Source organism: Chaetura pelagica, unplaced genomic scaffold, assembly GCF_000747805.2.
Source record: "Chaetura pelagica isolate M959 unplaced genomic scaffold, ChaPel_1.0 scaffold199, whole genome shotgun sequence".
Lineage (NCBI taxonomy): Eukaryota > Metazoa > Chordata > Aves > Apodiformes > Apodidae > Chaetura > Chaetura pelagica.
In genome coordinates, this window is record NW_009970714.1 from 2,315,699 (window position 1) to 2,337,925 (window position 22,227).

At 37.2% G+C, this 22,227-nt stretch overlaps 1 protein-coding gene across 1 annotated transcript in view; it reads right to left on the bottom strand.

Moving 5' to 3' along the window:
- Positions 1-22,227, bottom strand: part of KMT2C (lysine (K)-specific methyltransferase 2C) — a 191,567-nt gene that overhangs the window by 98,637 nt on the left and 70,703 nt on the right. Inside the window, exons 4-6 of the mRNA XM_010006003.1 lie at positions 21,702-21,908; positions 17,614-17,753; positions 15,924-16,033 (exon numbers count right to left, since the gene is read on the bottom strand). Coding sequence (XP_010004305.1) covers positions 15,924-16,033; positions 17,614-17,753; positions 21,702-21,908 — 457 coding nt within the window. The remainder of the gene's footprint in view (positions 1-15,923; positions 16,034-17,613; positions 17,754-21,701; positions 21,909-22,227) is intronic.

Here is a 22,227-nt window from a genome sequence, read left to right on the forward strand (position 1 = left end):
ACTGTGTGAGCGAGTCTGATGAGACTGGGAGGAGAAACCATGGGCTGAGATGGAAGCTAAGGAAGGACAGGGATGACACTTCAAGGGCCAATCAACTTAAACTGGGTAATAAAATTGGATGAAGAGCTGAGGGAACTGATGCATCAAGACACAGGAAATGGATCTCAAAAGGAACTTGGGGAAAGGGAATAGAAAGGTTAAGGACAGGGGTTGCAGAAAAAACAATGAAAAGTGGAAGTGGCTAAAAAATCAATTTGAGCAAAACTTCAGAAGCCTGAGGCAACTGAAATTGGATAAAGACTACAAGGAGGAAAAAGCATGGTGTTCTCTGGCTCCTAGTGCTATATTGGTATCATTTAGCCAGCTGAAATAGCAGAAGTCTGTATGTAGCCATAATGGTTTTAAACCTGCAGTTTGGAAGGTCTCCCTTTTCCTTTTTTTTCCCTGATGCAAGGAAAATATATCCAGACAATTAAAAGGCAGCACATGAACACAGAGACACAGACAAAGTAGTGAACAGACACACATATGTAAAACTACAATTATGTATACCTTATAACACAAAGGAATGCAGATCAATTATGTATTCAGTGCATAAAGCAGACCTCTTAAAAGGACTCTGCATAAAAGAAACCTGTTACTTCTAGGACTGTGCTTAATTTTTAGAGGGAAAAAAAGTACATATTGAAAAAAAATTGTGGATTGTATGGGGGAGAAAAAAACACATAGTTATGGCAACTGAGAGATTACCTTGCCAAACAGTTGTAGCTTCATTTCTTTCATAGAGCTCCCTTAGGATACTAAGGGCACTATATACAATTTATCTCAAGTTTTTTAGTTTTTAGTTTAGAAACCTTACTTTCAGAAGCTTGGGATTGTTTTCTCCCTAAAAATACTATCTTAATTTCTACAGATATTGTGCACTCACAACTCCAAGAGTGAAGAAAGACCTGCAAGATCAGCACAACTTTTTATGTCTAAGTATTTTTGAAACTTTCAATTTGCCATCTAAATCAGCAGGTATTTTAAAGTAAAAATATTCCAACTTTTCTTAGGGAAAACAGAGTCCAAGATGTGTAAAAAGGCTCATAAATCTCCTATTTGGAAAAAAAATATAGACAAGGTATTCACATGTGTACTATAGTAGAAACATTATAGAAAACCTGACATGGAAATGAGGAATTCTTTTATTTCAGCAGGGTTTGAATAGTCTTCATACCTACACTTTGAACAACAATGAAAAAATGTAACTCTGACAAGGTTTTTACTAGGACAGTGATGTCCACCCTACGGACTGAACTGGCACTTACTGTTCTGCATGTGATCATACAATTAAAGGCTGCTTAATCAGGCATACACATGAAGAGTATTAATTGTGTGCAAAGGATATTAACTGTGTGCAGACAACTTGTCTTCTGCATGTCCTAACTTTGTGTGCTTGATTTTATAGTCTTAATAATGCATTCTTTTAAGAAAAACTCTGTAGCTACATTAACTCAATGTAACAGAAGTTATTGTCAGCAAGTGTTACTATATATATTCAATAATATGCTTAATATACAAGGTAATAGTAGGGATGGGATGACAAGGAACTCTGGATTATGTACAGACATAAAAAAAAAAATACAAGAATTTCCTGCCTTTAATACCTTCCTCATTAGTGAGCAACTCTTTAGTATTCCTTCCCCACTGACCGCAATCAGTACCTCATTGTTCATAATTCCTATTTCCTTGGCTGTTCCTAAATTGCTCTCTCTAAATGGCAAAGAGTCATTGTAAACAAAATCCTACATCTTCGGTTCACTAATTTTTGTAAATTGAGCTCAAATAAAGCAATTAGATGCCATACTCTGAAACTACCAGCTTGAAACGTGAATATAATTTCTTTTCTAATAAAACCTTCACATGTTTTATCTGGCTGGGGCTTTTAGTTTTTTCAATTTGACTCAATTAGTCACTTACACACATTTCTCCCATTCTTCCTCCCAAAACATGGTATCCTCAAACATTCCATATCCTTTTTATTAATTTACTAGCTACTGAAATAAATAAACCTCTTGTCTTTCCACCTATTTCATCCCTAACATTCCTTGGGCAAGTATGACATCTTGACCTAGAATTTAAAAACCTGAAATTAGTTGTCAGACATTTAGCAGGTAATTCCACTGTTGTATTTGGGTTCAGGGAGAAGGGATAGGAAGGGCCTGTTCATTTCATTTTGCAGCATGATGCCTCAGTAGCTTGTGAGGAAAAAAGCTGCCAAATTTTGTAATGAATTCCACAGAACATTAAGTCTGATGCTTAGCAGAAGCCATAACTGTTAAGTAAATGATATCCTTTTGATGAATATCCTTATTTGAAAACAACATTGATTCTTCTAACCCTTTAGCAGTGTCCCAAAACAGATGTGCACAACTGCAAATTCTGTTTGCTTTCAGGTTTACGAAGTGTGATGACATTTTTACAATCATGCATGAGCCCTTTTACCCAGGAGTAAAATAAAACACAATAATTCTTCACCATCTGTTTGTTAATTTTACATTCATTTAACTTTGCATTTTAAACTAATAATAATTTTCTTATAATATAGTTTGTTCCATTGGTAGAAATTACAGCTGTTCAATTAAAAAAAGAATGGTTTATAACAACATACAGTTTTCCTCTAAATACTTCCATTGCTCTTAATTATAGAGATATTAGTGCCATGAAATGGAAAAAAGTGCCAGGAAATAAGTGTTATGCTTTACATGTCACAGATTCCCTTAGTAAATGTACATATTTACTTCTGTTCCAGCACCAATTCCCACCTGGTCTCTTTTACATTAAAATTCCTTTTCTCCACTACAAGATTCTGTGAGGTTTTTAATGCTGTTATGTGTAGCAGGCTTCTTACACTCCTGAAAAAGGCACAAAGGATTAGATGAAGCCTCTGTTTCATATGTAACACATAGTCAAATGAAGCACAGTCCTATTTCTTCATAATGCTTTTCCTTAATCTCTAACGACAGGCCAAGGAGGTTTGAATATTTTTACTCTTATCTAGTTACAGCTAAACTAGGACTAAAATAATGACTTAAAAGCTTTTTTACACAACTTTTACAGTAGAATTGTGAAATCTCATTCCTTTATCAAAAGTAAAACAGCTTTGAAATAACATGAATAATACATCAGAACTACTGAAGGTGAAATAACTTGGGTCAACAAAAGACATGGGCCTTAGGAAAGAGCAGAAGGCAGCCCGAAATTCTGAGAGTCGTATTTTGGATCCTGTGTTATGCTCTGGACAGGGCATTTTCCTGATACTCCACATAGACCAGTCTGTGAGAACACAGTCCTAAACATAGACTGTCCACATGCTACTTCAAGTCTACTTCACTGGGGCCCCTAGGCTTAATAATCGTGATAATCTACAAACAAAGCCTTCAAGAGACAGAGACTGCTCAGCTAATTCATGTGAGCAGTTCAGTAGTAATAGAGGGACTGCTCAGATGGTTAAAGCTATCAAGATTCAATCACTGTTTTCTAAACTCAATTTTATCTGATGACATGGAAAATCTTAGCATCAGATGATCATCCTAATTCTGTGAAGTGTGAAGATAACAATGCTGCACAGTACTAGGATGAATACCTTACTAAAAACACCCGTAAGGAAAGAGACAGTTTACTACAAAATGGATTTCAGGAGTTCAGAAAAGGCTGAAAAACACTGGACTGGTGCATAAGACCATAACAGTGCACTCAGCTACAGAAATCAACTTCCAGAAGTACCAAACCCAACAGATTTGCATGCAATTAAGAATGGAAATACAACCATACGTTAATGTGAGGCTGAGCTTCTAGTCCTACCAGCATTTGAGTATTCTGACCTTTTACTTTCTCAGATGAGTGAGAGCACTGCTGCCAGGCCCGACCTTTACTGGGGGATTTATCCATCACAGCATTTTACATCTGACAGAAAGCAAACATTCTGGAGGTGCCCAAGGCACATCCTGATTGGATGGATCTGTAATGGTATCACTCTTGCCAGCAAGCCACCATCTATTCCAAGTGCTCTCATTAAATAACCCTCACCTGGCATGACATTGGGAAAACCTGAAACTCTCGCCTATCCAACGTAACAAATCCATTTACGTTTTGGAAAACGAGCATTTTCCTTACAAAGCTCAAAGAATGAAGAGAGCACCTCAAATGCCTTCTTGTATTATTTCTCTAAAAGGTTTATGATTTGTCAACACATACAAATAACACCTAGTAATGCCATAACAACCTGCAGTAATTGAAAGGAGAAAACAATATGAGTATTTGCTTGGATATTTGACAGCAGTTTATTTAGATCCAGATTCACTATCTACTCTGCAGAATCTGTCACTCTTCCCAGTTCTTTGTAAGGTCATTTCCTACAGAAGCAGAGTGGGGGAAATTTTTTTAAACAGAAGGAAGTATTATTTTATTAATTAAAAATTGGAAGTGAGAAGGCTAGAGGTGGAAATAAATGCAGTGTTGTAATAAAACCTGTCTCAGACCATTTCAGATTAATACATGTATTCTCATTGCATCTGAAGTGAGACTACTCACAGCACTGTATGTAGGACTGTGCAGGATATACTATATGTATCGAGTTGCTTTACCAATGCAATATGGTCCAGAAAGGAAATATTTATTTATTTGTTATATCAGCTCCTTTTTCCCCTCAACATACTGAAGAAAAACGTGACATCTTTGAAGGAATGAATACTTTACTAACACTGAAGAAGAAACACACCGGTAAGAGAGCTTATGGGAAGTGCTGATTTGAGAACAAGCCACTTCATCAATTCTTCAATTAATATTATTAAATAGCATACTTATATTTGTATGAATCATGACTATGATTCATGGAAGACCTACAAGTTCATTATTGGCAGCAGACATAACCATTGTCTGCATACTTTTTATTCCCAGGTCAGATCTGCAGGATGGAGGGGACAATTTTATAAACAAAAGAAACACTATTCTTTTGTTCACAGAGAGAGCCATCAATAGTAGCCTAGATCATTAGAAAAAATAGCTTTAATGCAAGTAATGTTTTTATTTATCACTGGGTGTTACACACCAGCACATAAATGTTAGTTGGCCCACATTTATGAAGATTCATAAGATGTCTCTCTCATGTGTGATTTGTTCCATGTTATTAAAAAAACACTCAAAGATACCTGCATTAGTGGCAGCATTTCATACTGGGGCCTGCAATATTTATGCCTAATCTGCAACTCTGGGACAGAACTTACACTAATGGAAGTCAGTAACAAAATCTTTAGGGAGTTCAAAACTATTTTTTGCTAATGGTTTGATCTTGCAAGCTGCTGAGTACATCAATCTCAGAAGTAGTTTTGAGGCTACTGCTTAAAAGCAAACTGCTGCCAACAGATGAATATGAGCACTCCTGAGTTTTAAATTAAAATATGTTTGTATAGTTCTTTTGAGGATGGGTGAAAAGCCCAAATGAAAACCCGTAACAGACTTTATATTAGCAATAAAAATATTACTTGGACTCTTTTGACTAGAATAATTAGAAACACTTTGTAACTCTAATTTCATTAAAGAGTTTGAACTTTAAAGTTCTTGTTGAAGGAAGGGGAAAAAAAAAAAAAAAAAAAAAAAGCATGGACCCACACCCATGAAAAACATAAAAGACCTCCAATAAAATACTATTTAGAAGGGAAAACTTTGGGAAATAAAGATTGAAGTAAATTGTCTAACCAAACAATGCAACAGCTCAGCAAATATACCTAACAATTTGTCCCACAGGGGGATTTTATCCTTTTATTCATGTGCTCTCTATTAGAGAGAAAGCTTCTTTCTATAATGGTCAAAGCATAATGAGGACCTGTCCTTCACTAAAGCTAACCAATACTAACTACTGAAGACTGGTTCATCTTTTTTCATAAATATAACCATCACACACAGACAAAATCAGACCCTTAAGAACCAAATTTAAAAAAAACAACAGCTCGATCAACATCCAAAAGACTGAATATAAAATATTTAAATAAAAAGCAGCCATGAGTGAGGTGGTAGGAAGGTAGGAAAATTAGGCTTGCATTTAAACACCTACAAAAGTGAGGAGATAGGAGGTACTGCCTCACTTCCTTGTATAAGTTTCTATGGGCTTAGTGTTGGCATGCTTGTTAAGAGACGGCTTCAGTTTCCTGCCTTTTAAAAATATACAGAAAAAGCTCCAGTCTTCTCTGCTGAAAAATATTTATGGGATAATAATTATGGGATAATAATAATATGGGAAAATAATTCCCAAATATTTTCATAGGTTTTTTTTAAATAACATTTTTTTTAAATTTCCTTGTTCCACGTTTAAAATGTCGGGGGGTTGCACTGTAGTTTTCTTTATCTTGTATACCTTGAAGGGCTATGCTACTGCTGCTGAGCATAGAAAAACAAGGGAGATCTCAAGTCTCAATTCTCATGTTCTACAACAAAGCACCAAAATGGGTTAGTCCCATCAGCAAACTGAAGCACCAGCTGAGGAAGAAGATCCAACTTCAATTTAAAAGACAGTGCCATTTTCCTTTAATGGGCTTTCTTTGCTCTTCAGAGATCAGGTTCTCCCTGTTTTTATAACTTGGTGTAGACAGAAAAAAAAGAATATAGAGGATTTCTTTGGGTGTACTATGAAAAAAGTGTTTTCTACTCAAGTCATGCAAAAAGGAAGAAAAGGTCTTTTTGAAATACACTTGAGAAGTTTGGAACACACACTAAACAATTTCACTTCAGAGCTTTCAGTAAATTATTTCAGTGAATGTTACTGAATAAAGGAAACCTGCACTGGAAATTCCTTCAGGAACATAGGCCCTTTCATGTTTCTCAGCTAGGCTTTTTTGGCTTTCATTTCTGGGCTATTGCTATTTCTGAGTGTCTCTCTGTGCCCCTAGTTCATTTTATCTGCTTCCTACACCTCACAGACTGCCCAGCATCTGCAATGCCAATCATCTAGTCAGCATCAAAATCCTCTCAGAACATCTTTATAGCAACTATCTCTCTCCACGGATTCTAGCACCCACCTATTCAACATTGAGAGTTCAAGAAAGGTGCATTTTTCAAAGCATTCATCTTGAAAAAACCCACAGACTGAAAACTCTAATGCTGACTTTGCTTTCTGACTTGAGTGTCAAGGGAATGCTCACAGGGAGAGCTCCCACAGAACAGCCTCCTGGTACCACAGGGGGAATCTGCTGCAGTGCGAGAGAAAAAGGAATACAGGTGAGGCTGAAAAATCAAACACTTCCCCATATGAACTGTGTTAAGTGAAAATGTCTGGTGCTGCCCTAAGCAATCCAAGTCTTTCCTTCCTCATTTGCTACTGTGTTCCAGAAATGCAGTTATTATGGGAAAGATCATTTTTGTAGATTCATCCGCCAGAAATTACGTTCAGGCCTGCAAATTCACAGGGGCAACTGGGCAATGAAGTCAGAGAAATTCAATTCCTGCACTGCAAAACCTGATGCGTTATGAACAGCCCTCTTTTACTCTGAATAAAGTTTATTCCTCAAACCTAAAATTCATATATGAGAATACATGCACTAGTGTTTGTCCCTTTACAACAGGTGGCAGGGATTAAGCTCTACCACTTATTTCTTAGGGACCAAAGAACAAGACAAAGTTCCACTCTAATCTGTGAGTTCAATGTGCACTGACAATACTACTTGCTATGCAGACTAACTAAACTTGTTGGGTTTTTTTCATATACTTGTAAACAAAAAGGTAGGGATACAAACACAACCATTACTTCATAGAAGGCTCGGGACAAAGCAAGAGGAAAAAAAAAGTTTAAAAATTTACATCTTCTGCTTTTCTGACAAATGCTCCTCCCAACTGTGGCTCATAAATTAATGTCTGCATTCCTCTTCTTAATACAATCAACATGGTGAAAGCAATACAAAAATTACCTAAAGCTAAATTGGTTATTATCGCTCCTTTTTCCAATCAACACGTCAGAATCATGACAGCAGCAGGTTATGAAGCAAGGAACTACAATAAACACTGAAACATCATGTAAAAATATTTGTGCTCCTAACAAATTAGACTCCCAAAACAAGGCCTAAGAAAAAGCTTTAAATCAAAAGCTTTGCAAACTTTTGGTACATTGATACTCTAATGTTTATTAGCACATAAACAGGACAGTGTGTTTTATGTCTCTAAAAAAAGGAACGTTTTTTGTCTGTTGAGATGCAAATTTTTTTAAAGTGCTAAATTGAGGATGTATCATATGGCCTTGAAATAAACTCTTTCACATTTATAATAGAATTTTCCAGTCACAAAAATCACAAAGACTTAAAAAGCTGAAGCAAAGTACTAGCTCTACTGGAATGTTAACAATAAATATATTAAATAATGTGGAAATAAGGGGAAAAAAAATGTATTTCTTTAAAATTAAATTTTGGATAGGCATGAAGTCAGATAGCCTAATAATTATCAGATTACTTTAGGAACAAGTTTGTAATTAAATAGCTTCAGTTTAATACTCTAATTTTTTATTCCTTTTTTTCCATACTTTACATGCCAAAATAATGACAAAAACATATTAGGAGTTCTTGATTCACATTAACTAAGTTTTAGCTGTTACTTCATTTTCTTACGTAACAGCAGGGATATAGAAAAATACATCTTGTACTAGAAAATGTGGCCTGTAAGAGCACAGGGGAAACTGAAAACCAGCTTTTGAAAGCTGAGTCCTAAACTCCATAGTTTAAACAGTATTGTGTTTGACAGGGAACAAAATTCTGTGAGAACTGTAATTTAGCTTTCTCTGTTCTTTCACTGCAGAATAAAAAAGAGAATGCATAAAACCACACTCAGTAATTCGGGGGAAAAAAAAAGAGTAAAAAAAATTTGGCAGAAGTGACTGACTATAGGGTTAAAAACAACTATGAGGCAAAAAGCTAGGGGGTTTTGTATATTAAATTACACTTTATTTGTTTTGGTTCCTGGAGTCTGATTACAGATGAGAAGAAACAAAAAAGGGTGAATTTTTCAGTAATCCTAGTAATTTAAAATGTCAACCTTATTCCTTCTTATCTGCTTGTTGGTACTTCTTCCCTAGGCTTGGTTTTGTATTTTGTTGTATGCTTTCCAAAGCAGCTGCTATAGGATGATTTCAAATGAACTGTATGCCATGTAAAGCTTACTTTGGTTCAAACAGAACAAACACTGTCCATATTGATGAGAATAAAGTTGTAAATCTTACTAAGCAACCAAATATCTGCTCTCAAACTGTTGGACCTGCAAAAAACTGAACACACATACTAGTCCCACAGCAGCTCTTGAACCTGAACAGATTTACCCAAGTTGTACTGACATCATTTATGGTGTTCAAAGGTGCTCCAGAAGAATTATACATAGTAAACCAAAACCAAGTACTATCATTTTAAGATATTGTGGTTGCTTTGGAGAACTTGGAAAACAGTTATGAAATAGGTGACATAGTGTATTCTGAAGACACTAACAAGCTGTAAGAACAGTCTGATTCTGCTCTCCAAAACACAAATGATCTGGCTTTAGGTGTCTAAAATCTAAATTATTCTAGAACAGAGTAATTAATGGAAGATAATTTATAGTGTTCAAATTTTACCAAGTCTGTATCCTTATAGTCACTATGTATTTCCTTAAGTACAAAGTTTGTCAACAGCAGTAGCAAATCTCTACAAGAATTCCAAAATAACCAGAGGGAAACTCATGGGAAACTGAAATACCTCACAGCCCCACAGCCAAACTGTTCCAGTATTTCTAAAACATGCTAGAAACTGAATGAAACTACTAAACTGACCACATGGAAGCATCTTTTGATGTCACTACTCTGAGCTAGAGTTCTCTAAGAGACAGCAATCTATAAAAAAAACTAGGGAAGTTGTTTTGGAAGAATACTTCCCCCAGTACTTACTTCCTCAGTTGCAAGACAAAAGGGAAAAAATACTCTGTAAGATAAAGTCAGGAGCCGCTCCAATAGAGCAGCCAGGTAGTCTTTCCCAAGCTGTAGTGCAGGGAGATGGAGGGAAACCAAGTGCCTTGTGCATGCAAAAGTAAAATAAAAAACTTGGGAGTTGGGAGGGGAACTTCTGAATACCAGAGCTGCTCATTTAGTATCACATTACAAAGCTTCTTGAAAAATGGGCAAACACAGAGGACTCTGCCCAGAAATGGTATAAATTATGATAGATTATGTTTTTTATGCATTTTCCTTGGCTTTAAGAATTACCAGCTCTTCCAATACTGAAAAAGGAAGAAGGGAGCTTTTAGAGCAGCACAGAGCTGCAAACCTTGCACTGTATCTCAAATAAAAGACATTGCTATGTGCTCTGTTCAGCTAGGTCATCATGTATATGAAGCTACCACGGTCCCAACCCTCAGGATTCTGTCATCTAAGCCAGTTTTCACACACAGATTTACATGGATTTACATGAACAAAAATATAAACTAGCTGAAAAACTGCAATGGCTAAATAGGCACAATTCACCAGAGTGTATGAAGTTATCAGTGTATTAAGATGTTGATGCTTATCTTTATAGACAAGGAACAACAGAAGGAAGTACCAATTTAGCCAGATCAGTTTCCAACTTAAAGCAGCACAAGTAAACATAAACACATACCATGAAAAACAAGATGAGAATTGTACATAGGCTAAAGAGTGAAGATGCATTCAAAATATGGACAAACATTTTAAAAAGAAGTAGAAACATTCCAAGTGTTTCCCAGCTTTCCCCTCAATCTATTTCTTTGTAGTCTAACTTGGTAAGTATTGTGCTAGAATTTAGTCTTGAGCAAAGAATTAAGAACAGTAGATGGAAGGAGCTTTAAGAAACAATTTCAGATATTTAATATGTAAGCATTGTAACACTGCCCCAACTTGGAAGCATCTACAAACAGCACAATCTCCTGCCTCTGGTGTCAGAGTTCAAGGGAAGCTGCCTTAAGAAAAACGTTCAAGATTGTGTTACCATGTGAAATAGGGCTTACAGGAGAGAGGAGTGTCAAAACAGCTGATCGTTGGAGTCTGCAACAAGGCAAGACACTATTTATTGATTAGCTTGCCTCTATACAAAGCAACAACTCCTACAGTTCTCAGCAATGGTAACATACCAAATACAGCCTGAAGTAACTCAGCAGGAGCTGAAAACAGCTGCCTTGTTTAGAGAAAAGATACTGCCCTGATTAAAAAAAAAATGTATGGGTGGGAGAAAAAGACAGCAATGTTTCAGCTATCTGGCTGCAAGAGTCATAGTCCTGAAGAAACAAAGTACTATTACTGGAAAAATGAAAGCTGTGAAGTAGATTAATATGCAAAGAGCTCTACAGAATTTCAAAGCAAACAAAAATCCTCTTTTATAGAATGGGAACAGTAATTCAGTGTTTTGGAATTATTGCTTTAGACACTTCATTACTATCATGTTTCCTCTATTCAGTCCTTAAGTAGATAGGAACCTCCTTCTTGGTTCCCACCAATACTGTTTTCTTTTACTTCAGTGTCCCTGATAAACTCTCCCAGACTTGTAAACTGCGTTCTACATCTTATCACTTACGGGAAAGTTACTACTGCATTATTTTTTTGCACACAATTTGTTAAAAAGTAATGCAAACACATTATCCACCAAGTCTTCCTTAAAGTAACTCCTTGAATTGAGCTACTTGTGTATCAGGGAGAAAAACAACACACCTTATTTCGGACTTCATAGCACACTGAAGAGCTATGGCTAGACAATGTAAGGCAGACTAATTGTAAACTTAATTATTTCCTCATCTGACTGTAAAGAAACAGCCACCTACTCCATATATGCAAAATAAACAAGAAAATTATAATGCAGTATTTAAAAATACCTGAAAATATTTCAGAAACCACTCTTGTTAAAAGCTGAGCAGATGCAAGCCCTAAAGGCCTCCATTTTAAATAGTAATGCCAGTAAGTTCACCCTTCCAAATATCAAAAAGCATCATAGTTAAGAAAGCACAAGGCTGAAGCCAGAAATACAAGAAAGAGAAGAAAACTCTGCTTGTCCATGTCTCTTTTTTTCAGCAAAATGTCTGATTTCTGCTCAGTCCTTTTCCTTTGCTTAGTTTATTTTACTAAGTCTTTTTTTCATACCTTCTTTGCGCCTTACCACAAATACCTGTAGAAACACTTTACTGAAAAAGTCTATCTTCACAAAGCAAACAATACAACAGCTTCTTTACTATGGTAATTTTTATGTACTGAGTAGAGAACTTACAAATTTTGAGAAAATTTAGTTATGTTTTGGATCAAGTAAATCACTAGAATCTTTCTCTCCATCTGTCTAAATTCCAAAGAGTATTTTCCCTTTCAAAACTTGAAACAAAAATTACTCCAAAATCCCATGAAAACCTAATTAAGTGGTGGGGAAAGGAACTGTCATTCTTTTAACTTCCATACTGTACAAGCTCCAGAAATAAACACATGAATTCTTAAGAGTCATCTTGACAAAAGCTCTGACTGTGCTTTTCACCTGGATCATCAGTTTTTCCTTTGGACTTTTTAAAATTGGAAAGTGACTCTGAGAAAAACCCATGTCTCTCACTTGCTGAGATAAACCAGATTAGCAAACCAGTGAGATTAAATGAGTCACCTAGACCATCTGTAAAGGCTAGAGGACACCTACTGCCATAAACTTAACCGTATATTCCAGCTTTTATTAGTTAGAAATCAACATGATGCACAAGATTTCAAACACCTCACATATGCAGATGTATGTATGTGCACTCATTAACATGACAGAGAGGCAAAACCAAGACTTTGAAAGAAAGTCAAAGAACCCACCAATGTCTAGACACAAATGTACCTAACAAGTGGGTCAGATGTCTCACTAAATAAACTGCCAGGCCTTCAAAACGAGTAACTCAAACGAAAGTCTAAAGCAGAGAAAAACGGTAAGCAGAGTATTTTGTGCAACAGGCACAGATACTGAGATTTCTAGAGTATTTTCTTTTATAACCTTCAGCAAACATGGGCCAAGAAGAAAACCAAACTGAATTAACGTACATACTTAGGAAATACACTCGCAGAAGCTTCATTAATGAAATCACAAGCTCAGTGAAGCCAAATGGACATCTCAACTGGTAAACAGAGTAATAAGAAACACTGTCATACCCAGTTAAAACAGATTTGCAAACAATAGGCAGCCTAACTAATGAGAAACATGAATGTAACTTACAAATTAAAGAGACCCTCAAGGTAAGAACAGCACCAAAACACTCTCCACGAATTAAAAGACCTACACTACCAAGAAAAAGTTTGTTACAAGTCAAAAACTAATCTGTAGATAAGCATAAGGAAAAGAATATGTACTTTCCCAGCTAAGGAAACATGTCAAGGCTGCAGACCACATCATAAACCCATGTCTTGCCAGAGGGACTTCCAAGAAGACAGAAATCCCCAACCAAGCAAACAACAACAAAAAAAACCAAAGCAAATTTGGTCGCAAGTAGAGGAAACAGCATACAGCTTGTTTTTATTTAAACTATTTTTCTGTATGCCCTGGGCACATACTTGCATCTGTATTGCCAACAATGTTCAGAACATTTAAATAGAAACTTTACTTTTAAAATGCAGGAACATCACATTAGAAAGAAGCCCAAAATTTTATCAAAAACAAAGGACACAGAGCTGTAAATGCAAAACCATACATTAACTGCTACACCTTTCATTCAAAACTTTTCAGAATATCTCACACAAAGAAAATTTCTTCACTTAAGCTAAATCTTCCACTATCACATCCAATAACCAGCACCTTACACTTTTTTGTGCCTTCTTTGCCTTAGTAAGAAGTTAAAAAGCAGTGAAAATTTATTACCAAGTACTATAGCACAGACACGAGAAAGCACAGGATTATGTGGGGTCTCAATCATTTATAAATAAAGTCTTTGAGTAGTCCCCACATTGCTGCCCCATGGTCAGAAACAGAGGACTACAGAAGTTTTTGCTCCTTATTTCTAAAAAAAAAAAAAAAAAAAAAAAAGCAAAAGCTGCCCTGGCATAATCATGGAATGAAGATGTCCTGTTTTGTCTAGTGACTTTTCTAGAATCAGAACACCATAGTGGTGCTCTCACTCTGCTCTCCCTGGTGTTATCACACGAAGGATAAAAAAGAATAACCAAACCAATGTAATTTTTTGCTGGTTACTGCAAAGACAGTTTCTCAGTGGTTTCAGCAATGACTAAATAGAAAATACACAGAATGGCACTCAATTCAAATTCCTCTCAACTCTCTGTATTTGCACTGAAACATCTGCAACAGGGGGATCTAAAAATTATTTTCACAATTTGAAATTATTAGTAGAGAAACTACAGAGCAGGACCTGAAAAGACAGGGCTGAAATGGAAACCACCACAGCAGAGATGTTCGATTTTTCAAGAATTCGTATTTAAGTATTTACATTTAAAACTTCCACACAAAACTTAAAATGTACTAACCACATGAAGGTGAGGCACCATCCCCCTGCAGCACAGGGGAGGAGCAAGCTACTTTACCAAAAGAAATGGAACTAAAACAATGGAAACAGGATGCCGTTCAACAGTGCAAAGCATAAGCTTGAACGCTGCAGCACAGTTTTCTGTTAGAAACCAAAATATTATCACTAAAATTATTACAAATGGGAATGAACCAATCACCCAGTGACTACGAGCCACTATCATCAACCAAAAAGGAGATAAAAACTTTTCAATAGGGAGATTAAAACAAACAAACAAACAAAACAAAACAAAAAAACAACCCAAAACCCCCCACAAAAACCACAACAAACCAGTTTTGGATGCTCTTTCAATTATTTTCATAATTTTTTATACATGCACACACAAATGCTTTAGTATCTTCAAGCTCACTTAGAACTTAATACTGCCAGGTTCATTTGTTCTGAACAGTCCTTTATTTTGAAAGCAGACACACAGAAATCAATTAAATTATTCAAAGCAAAGCATGTATTCAATGTGAGTCTATGTGGAAGTACAAGGTGCAAGGAAAACTGTATTATATGGCTTGTATTGAAAGAGTGATTTAAAGCAGCTTTTTAGTTCACACAATGGAGAGCATATACTGGTATCTTCTGCAAATTTTTAAATTTTAATATGGTGCTTAAAAAAACGTCAAGAATCAAGTAAAAATAAGCCTAAGCAAGAACATGGGAAAAACAACAAAAAATTACACAGATTTGCTGATAGTGCAGCTGACTAATGCAGAAAAAGAATAAAATAATTAAAATAATCTACCAGACTATTAAATATGACCAAAAATAACTACACATGGCAAAAGAAATGTGAAATCAGTCTTGTCATCATTTCATAATGCTATCAGAATATGACACCAGAAGGTGTCTGCCCTTTTCAAAGGCACCCATTCTTCCAAATACATTACCATTCAAAATTAACAGACTAAGTACTTACACATTCATTTCTATCAATATTCAAAGTAACAACATAGACTATGTAGTAAACAGAAGTCTTCCTATACCAACCTACTTTTTGAAACTGGTATGAAACTAATTGAGAATTGTTTTGCTATATTTGAGTCATATAATTTTAGAATATAAACTGGCAAAATAAGTATTTCCTCTACCTAGTGGGACCTTTGCTAATTTGAACTAAACTTTTAATTTGTCTGTATTTTGTTTTAATCAGCCAGGTGCTTTTTACATTCTAGTTATCTCAGAACTAACTAATGGTATCTTCCATGCAACTCTTAAGTTTTTTCAGTAAAATGCAGGAGTAGATTTTATCATGAAGGCCTATTCAAAGAAAACTTAGTATAAATGTGAGCTCAGAGATCTATATGTGAATATTTTCGGTCACACCTTGCGTGAGTCTACTGTCTTTTTAATCAACCCAACCCCTGTTTTCACACTGGACTGAGCATTCAAGTCTTTTTACTCACTTCTGTGCTCCCTGAGACAACAGCTTTGTCCACGTTCACTGATAGCTGCTCTTCAGTCTGGCAGACTCCCAATGACCACTCCGCACAGCGGTGATGAGCCCAGCAATGACCTGACACAGTATGAAAGAAAAAGAGATTTGGTTGTACAACTCTGCCAAGCACTTCCCATTATGTACAGAACTTGGTTCTAGTAGCAAATATTTGCCAACCAAAATGAACAGTCTCTCTTCCTCCTGTTTTTCTTCTTGCAGCATTTAATGCCCTTATTATCATATACTAAATATATTGCAGTTACTATCAGATGCTGCAATTTTTTTTGTATTTTACACATCTTCCATTTAATTTCAGCACATTCTGTACATCTGCTTCTAATTTTCAGAAGCCTGATCACATAAGCATAACAGCAGGGAGTAGATGCAATGTTTGTGTGCAAGACAGACGTGCAGAATTACATCTGATCTTGCACTTCACTGTAAGTATCATTTGTCTGTACATGTACTCTTATACTTCCCACTGACCAGGCACAGATCTGTGTGTTCATGCAGAACATGCTCACATGATGCTTCAGAATCCTACACAAAACTTTTAAAAGCTCAATATACAGCATGAACAGAAACATAATATACACTACAGAAAACTGTGTCAATGCAAAATGCACACAATGGAGACACAATTAGAAATGCTGAGCTACATAACAAAACAATTCAGAATTTGCAGAATTCAACAGGTGTCTCTTAAAAAATATTTCTAATTCAATTCTGGGAAAACAATGTGAATGCTGCAGACTTCCAAAGGGATTCTCTGACAGCTTTCTACTAGATTCAAAATGATGCTTTACACTAGCTGTTGAAATTAGGTACTCGGTAATCTTAATCATTCAGCAGCAAGAAAACTCCCCCCAAAATCTCTCTAAGGGCCTGAGAAGAGTTGTCTACAAATAATAACAACTTAAAAAATACTTTAATTAAAAACCCCACATCCCTCCACACACACTATGGTATAACTATTTAAAACGAACCATTAAATTTTATTTTTCACTTTTAATTAGAGCTTGAAATGAGTTTCCACACTCGCAAAAGAATGACATTTATATTATTGCACAAATTTCCATTTTTGAAGCAAAATACTTGGGTACTGGCATCAATGCATTTGGATGTAATTCATAAATGAGTAAAGAGGAAAGTTCCATTAAAATAAAGGAGCAGATGACAAACCAGACAGTTTTTCAACAGAAAATCTGCAGATACTTGAAACATGCAAGTGTATTGTGCCTCTGCTGCTCTATCAATAGTGCTCTTTTAAATCTTCCAGTATTTCCAATAACCTCACATTAGAAGCAGGAGATTATCTAAGGCCTAAGGATTAGGACGTGGAGAATTATATTAAGATGAGTGCAATTTCTTTTTCCTTTTCTCCTCAAAACAGAATTATGATACTGAAGATATTACTATCCAAACAACACTTCAGCAGTAGATTAAAAACACTTCCCCATACAAAGCTGACAATGATTCTGTCCAGTACTTGAAGAGAACACCACACAAAAACACCACATAACACTGGCAAAAGCTATGAAAGCATAATCAAACACCAGATCACTGAAAACCAACAGCTGAAAAACTCCCCTCACTGTCATTTTAGCTAATGTACTACTAGCACTGGACAGGAAAAAAAGGATAGCAACATATCTTACCTGTTGGCTCAAATAAGGCTTGAACATCAATGTCATCTGGTAAGCCAACTAAACTGAGTTCATCCCAGAATTTGACAACCTGATCGTCAGAAGCAGTTTGGGTGCTTACACTTGTACATGATGCTATACTTGATCGAGATCTGTATCAGGGAGCAGAAAAAACAACAACTTAGAAGTGACTCCATTCTTTGTCCAATTAGGTAGGTACTTGTAAATGATCAAAAACTCAGGAAAAGTTACTGTAATTTTTTTCCAAACACGATAAAACATAAATCAACACGAACAATAAAATCTTTCTTCCTCATACTTCAGCCCAGTATTTTTCCCAGTCACAAAATTTTCAGTTCAAGCTGAAGGGGTTAAACCATCATTTTCGGGGCATGGGCCCGATAGCTTTGATTAGCTGACCCTACTAGGAAATAATATAAGGGAAGTATGGAGAGTTTTGATCTCTTTCGTGTAGGTTCGATTCCTACTTTTCTAAGGTCTGGATTACCAGGAAATGAGAGGATTGGGGTACCTCTACGTTCACTTTATCATAGTGACCCTTTAATGTTCAGGCACATTTCCTTAGGTAAGGAGGAAGGCCTGCGTAGCAGATTGGCATGCTGGTGTGTCAAAGGCATAGTGCTAGTGTTAGTGGTAGGAAGTTTTTTCATAATAGGTGTATGAGTTGGTCGTAGCGGAATCGGGGGTATGAGGCACGAATTCATAGGAAGCCTGAGGAAAGTAGGAGAGTTTTTGAGGCGAGGGCGATTGGAAATAGTTCGGTGGGCAGGTTTAGTGAGCTTGGGTTTAGGAATAGGATGGCGGTTAGGGTATTTATTAATATAATGTTTGCGTATTCGGCTAGGAAGAATAGTGCGAATGGGCTTGCTGCGTATTCTACGTTGAATCCGGATACTAGTTCTGATTCTCCTTCAGTAAGGTCGAATGGGGCTCGGTTGGTTTCGGCTAGGGTTGAAATGTATCATATTATTGTTAGGGGTCAGGAGGAGAAGATTAGGTACAGGGGCTCTTGGGTTGTGGCTAGGGTATTTAGGGTGTAGTTTCCGCTTAATATAATTACTGATAGTAGGATGATTGCTAGTGTTACTTCATAGGAGATGGTTTGTGCCACTGCTCGTAGTGCACCGATTAGGGCATATTTTGAGTTTGAAGCCCATCCTGATTGAGTATACGGCCAGGCTTGATATGGCTAGGAGGAATAGGAGGCCAAGATTTAGGTTGGTGAGGGGGAATGGGAGAGGTAAGGGGACTCAAATAGTGATAGCCAGTAGTAGAGCAAGTATTGGGGTTACGATGAATAGAAGTGGGGAGGATGTAGAGGGGCGTACTGGTTCTTTGATGAACAGTTTTACTCCATCTGCTACGGGTTGAAGAAGGCCGAAAGGTCCTACGATGTTTGGGCCTTTGCGGGCTTGTATATAGCTTAAGATTTTTCGTTCTACTAGTGTGAGGAAGGCGACAGCGATTAGGATTGGGATGGCGTAAGAGAGAGATATAGTTAGGTGGGTTAGGGGGAGTAGGTGGTTCATGGGGGAAGTAGCTAGGGAGAGGATTTGAACCTCTTTCACAAAGTTTTCAGTTCAAGCTGCTATTCAATTGACAAAAAAAAAATAAATATGTGCTTGGTAAAACGGCCCTTTCCTCAGCCTGTTCCCTTCCAGTTCTTCAGCACACATGCTTTTTAAAGTCCACTTTTGTTTGATATTAAAACTTGCCCAACCCTAGGCAGAGAGAACTAGGTAACAGCAAGCAGCCTGTGTTACTCTGGGGAAGAAAAGATGAAGAAGGAAGAAAAGAGAGCAGTGTAAGCAGCAAGCTGCACAAAAGCTGCAGCTTTCATACAGCCCTCTCCCTGCAGCTGGCCCAGGGCACAGCACTGACAGCTTCCTCAAAGGAGACAACCATGGCCAGAGATGAGCAGCAGTGGAAGACAGACTGGGAGCAAAAAAGCTGCTTGGAAAGAAGTATCTTTATCCAGTGCCATTAAGATGTTTAAAACAAACAAAAACCAAAACAAACCAAAAAATGCAGAGTGGTGGCACATGCAGGAGGAAAAGCATGTGGGGGAACTGAAAACTGCAGTAATATAAAGACTATTGTACTGTGGTGACATGGCAGGATCTAGTTTGCAACTTCATGAATTTGCTCCCCAAATTCTAATCTCAACAGAAAACAATTAATAAAACACAGAGTACTCCATTAAAAAAAAAAAAAAAAGTCTATGATTCCTCCTTCCTGCAGGCAAAAAACTATCTTGGTCATCTAAGGATGTGTAATGGGCTTACTGACAAAAGGGACCTGATCTCATCTGATGCTTCAGCAGTTAAAAAGAAAGGGGATGTTTGTGTTCTCTATTAAGGTTCTTTGAACTTCATTATTCTCACTCATTAATAACTCAAATGTTTGCATTTGCTGTGAGTTTCTAGAGATGAGACAGCACAAAACCACCTCTCTTTCCTGATTACTCTCCCTCTGCTTATAACCACAAAGAAAAAGACACTGAAAAATGACCTAACACCAACAGGAATTTTAACCTGCTTTGGCTTCCTGAAATCCACGTGTGCTCTACTTCAGCAATTGCATTCAGAAATATATGGGGGAAAAAAACCTTAGCTTGGGAGGCGGGAAGGGGAGAGAAACATCCCCCTTGCACTGCCAAAAAAAGCTTTCAAGTCTTCACTTCTTACATGACGTACTCATGACTCCCAACATGACAGAAGCTGAACATCAACATTGCTCCCAACTTGCTAGCTCTGGCACTGTTGACATTAAGAATCTCCTTAGTAAAGGATTAAATTAACCTTTTCTGTTCAATATAGTTCCTGAACACCACCCCTCGTCCAATGGAGCCACCCCTAACATGAAAACTGCTGCTCAAAACACAGCAGTTCAAAAGAAGATTAAGAAAAAACTAAATCCCAATTGACAAGGCACTTCTATTAATATGAAAGCTTTCTCCTAAGATCAAAACAATCAATTTTAAGAGTATCCCCATTCCCTCTGAGTTTTTAACCTGAACAGAAACATTTTCCACCCCATCACAACCTTTTGGACTTTGCCTTTTGGTAAACGACATTTCATAAGCATATAGAAAAGAGCGACTGTCTGAGAGGGCAGGGTTAGGTTTATTATAGTCAAGAAAAGCCATTTTTCCCCACCAGCATCACACAATGTGTATTTTTACAATAATTATATGAAAGTCCACTGTGCACCTGAGCAACATCAGCAAACACCGAACAGCCTCTGGGACAGTAAGAACAGCCCTAGTGATGAGCGTAAGTGCAACTTTTAAATGTGAGGCTGAACAGCACTAACGGAACATGCATGAATTAAACATATTCAAGTGCATTTCAGTGAGATTTGAGGAACAGCTGCCCGGCCTGAGACACCTCAGCCCCTCGGGTGGGCACAGCCCCTCAGGCAGCTCCACCTCTGTTATTGGCCCTGCGTTACTGGCAGGGACAGCACAAGCCCCCCTGGTGACAGGATCCCTGAATCCAGGGGAAAAAACTCCTGCGCTGATAGATTTGAAAAAGCACTTTGCCAATCTGTCAGGTCTTACGTGCCATCACCAGACACACTGAGCATCGAAGCCACCCTGTTGGGACCTGCCCACAAACCCCACTTGTGAAGGGCAGGAGATGTGCTAGGTGCTTCCTGCAACGCTGCCATCACTGCAGCCAGCTCTGGCAGGCCAGGGGAATCGGCTTCAAAGAGACAGACAGAGACTTCTAGTTACTCCAGTCTACAAAATACACCAAGTGCCACAAGTCCATTATCTTCTCCTCTTGTGCATACTTCTACTTCAGCCTCACAAGTGTATCCGTGCTTTGCAATAACTCTGTTTCCTTTCTATATTCTTCCAGAGTCAAGATTCTCACTGGAGGGAAGAAACCAATCTTTGAAAGAGCCAGCTATTCCTACACCGCTTGCATTTTGTTAGTTCAAAACAAGACTAAAATTAATTGCACGTTCACAAATACAAGCTATTTGCCAGCTGCAGTACAGTACCTGTAAAGAAGCTTCCTGAACTGCATGCAGAACAAAACAAAACAATATTTACTGTAGAAAAGACTTACTTCTTCTGTCCTCTCTGTTTGCGTGGCACTGAGTTCTGCCTTGGAGTTCTCTCACAAGCTCCATCGGTGCTGTCGCTGGCTTCACTCTTATTTAAAGGCTGGTTTTTCCATGGGATAACATACCCAGGAGTTGGACTGAATTGTTTTAAGTCTCCTTGTCCTAATGAGCTCCGTTCTCCACAGTAACAAAAGGCGCAGAGTTGTTCGCTGTGAAAGGGAAAATAATTACTCTTTTTGGGGAGGGAAAACAACAGAGGATATTCCATCAAAGAGCAACTTTCATGCCCATTTAACCCTTTATAATAATAAAATAAAAGCACCTAAGTGCTGTGAAGTATCAGAATTTAGCATTCAGGAAACAATTTTTCCAGCTATTTTAAATTTGAGAGAACTTTTTTATTCACAGAAGTGCTTGATTAACAAACAAACCCACATATAATTCTCAAATTATTGATAATTTTTTTTGTTGTTAAAAAATTCTGTATCTCTAGACACATGCTTGCTATAAGGCATTGGAAAACAGTGG